Source organism: Alosa sapidissima, chromosome 2 (genome assembly GCF_018492685.1).
Source record: "Alosa sapidissima isolate fAloSap1 chromosome 2, fAloSap1.pri, whole genome shotgun sequence".
NCBI classification, from domain to species: Eukaryota; Metazoa; Chordata; class Actinopteri; order Clupeiformes; family Clupeidae; genus Alosa; species Alosa sapidissima.
The window spans coordinates 27,976,425-27,978,924 of NC_055958.1; the positions used below are offsets into that span (position 1 = coordinate 27,976,425).

Below are 2,500 nucleotides of genomic sequence, written 5' to 3' on the forward strand. Positions count from 1 at the left end.
GCTGGGATACGGCTCGTTTCTGGCCCAGATCCAGAGGCGCCGGGGTGCTGGTCCAGAGCAGAGTGAGAGTGGGGGGAAGTTAAGTGGTCAAAGTGCTGGCTAGGGGGCAGAGGCTCAGGGGTTGCCAGGTGTGCAGAAAGGAATATTCAGCTTCAGGTCCAGGTTACTTTATTTGTGCCCAGACAGAAGGCAAATCTGGTTTGCAGTTATGAGTCCCCATTTTATAAACAGAGACGGTTCTCCTCTTACAGTAACCGTGCCATGCAGCGTGAACTAAGAGTCCCCATTTTATAAACAGAGACAGTTCTCCTCTTCACCGTGCCATGCAGTGTGAACTCCTCAACTCCTTCTCATTCATCTCTGTGTTTGTGTCACTTCCCTCCGCCTAATGTTCATCATCCCTATCTTACTACCTCAGATATTTATGGCTTTGGAAACTTTGTCTATACTAATGCAGGCATGCCAACAATGTTTGTCAATGTGTGTGTGTGTGTGTGTGTGCATGTGTGCGTGCGTGGGTGTGTGCGTGCATGTATTTTTCAAAGTCAAAGTCAGCTTTATTGTCAATTTCTTCACATGTTCCAGACATACAAAGAGATCGAAATTACGTTTCTCACTATCCCACGGTGAAGACAAGACATATTTTTCCAATTTAAGTCCACAGACAAACATAACATTTTATATAAACATAACATGTATGCGTGTGTGTGTGTGTGTGTGTGTGTGTGTGTGTGTGTGTGTGTGTGTGTGTGTGTGTGTGTGTGTGTGTGTACTGTACCTCTGCAGCTCTTGCCGTCATCCCCCACCTCGAAGCCGTCGGCGCAGAAGCAGAAGGTGCCGTTCCTCATCATGATGCAGCCGTACCGACAGTGCAGCTCATGACACGCTGACAGCAACTCTGCACAGAGAGAGAGAGAGAGAGAGAGAGAGAGAGAGGAATGGAAGAAAGAGGGGGGGAGAGAGATATGGAGGGAGAGATAGGAAGAGAGAGAGAGAGAGATTGAACAGAAGAGGGATAAGTGAGAGAGGGAGAGGGAATGATAGGTGATAGAGAGATGAATTGATGAGTGCAAAGGAGTAAAAGAGAATGATAGAGGAGTAAAGGAGAGAATGATAGAGGAGTAAATGAGAGAATGATAGAGAGTAGATTTGCAGTAGGATGGGGGGTAGGCAGATAGAAGGATAGAGGGATGGAAAGAGAGAGAGAGAGAGAGCAGGGGAAAGAGACAGAAAGAGGGAGAGAAAAATGAGAGAGGAAGAGAAATAAGAATGTGTGTGTGTGTGTGTGTGTGTGTGTGTGTGTGTGTGTGTGTGTGTGTGTGTGTGTGTGTGTGTGTGTGTGTGAAAGAACAAAGACAAAGTATAAGACAGAGTCAGAAAGAGGGGTGAAAGGGAGGTGAGTAAGTGAGTGAATGAGAGGGCAGAAGAAAGACAGATGAGAGAATGAGAGAGATATGGGAAATAGAAGAGCAGGGAATAGAGAGGAAGTGATGGAGAGAGGGAGAGAGAGAGAGAGAGAGATGGAGAGAACAGAACAGAAAAGTTTCAAGAGGACAAGAGGTTTCAAAAGGAGACAGAGGGATTGAGGATAGAGCGAGTGGAGGAATATTAAGAGAGAAAGAAAAGAGAAAAAAGGAAGACAGAATGAGAAAAAGAAGACATGTAAATCTCACAAGCTGTTGATCTCACAAGCCTCTCAGTAGACCTCCCCGCTCGCCGTGCCTCCGTCTCGAAACCGAGACGAGACACTGTTTCCCAAGTCAACAAACGGGAGCTGGAGGCTCAGATCGATACATAGTTCGCAAACAGGAAACGGAATTACACAAAAAGCCGTGGGGCTGTACCTAAGCACCAGAGCCCCTACAGACGAAGTACGTCCCCCAAAGGCAGGATCAAACACACCTCGCACAAGCGCAAACGAACCAAACGCAAACGAGATAATTGGATTCGCCATTTATTTTTCTCTCTAAAAGCAGCCCAGTTGTAATACCACTTAATATGGAGGAACGCAACTTTGGGTAGAATAAAGGATTTGGGACAAAGGATGTAGGCTGATTTTTTTTTTTTTTTTTTTTTTTTTTGGGGGGGGGGGGAGTGGGGGGGTGTTGTAATAGCTGGTGTAGTTTTCAGAAATGCCTCCTGGATATAATTGAAATAGTGTGAGAGTTACAGGCAGCGAACTCAGCGAAAAGCACACAAGACTCTCTAAAGCCCTTAGAAACTAAACAGATTGGGGCAAAACACTGCCTAATGATCTATCTCACTGTCACAAGCTATCTGGAGGCCTCATGTGTTTTCTATAAATGTGCTGCCAACAGCAGAGTGCAAAACTTGTTCTGATGCTTCCACTGATCTTTTCAAACAATGTTTGAATTGGATTTCTGAAGATCTGCGGTGTCTGCCGAACCGTTGCTCTGGTTTGCTGCGGTGCTTCCTCGGAGTGAGAGTGAGAATGAACTCATGCCAGAGCTATAGCACAACCCCACATGGACAACTGCAC

General features: G+C 46.0%; 1 protein-coding gene across 1 annotated transcript in view; it reads right to left on the reverse strand.

Moving 5' to 3' along the window:
- LOC121696640 (low-density lipoprotein receptor-related protein 1B-like) overlaps positions 1-2,500 on the reverse strand; it is a 329,232-nt gene that overhangs the window by 207,148 nt on the left and 119,584 nt on the right. Inside the window, 1 exon segment of the mRNA XM_042077841.1 lies at positions 779-898. Within this exon segment, the coding sequence (XP_041933775.1) occupies positions 779-898 (120 nt within the window).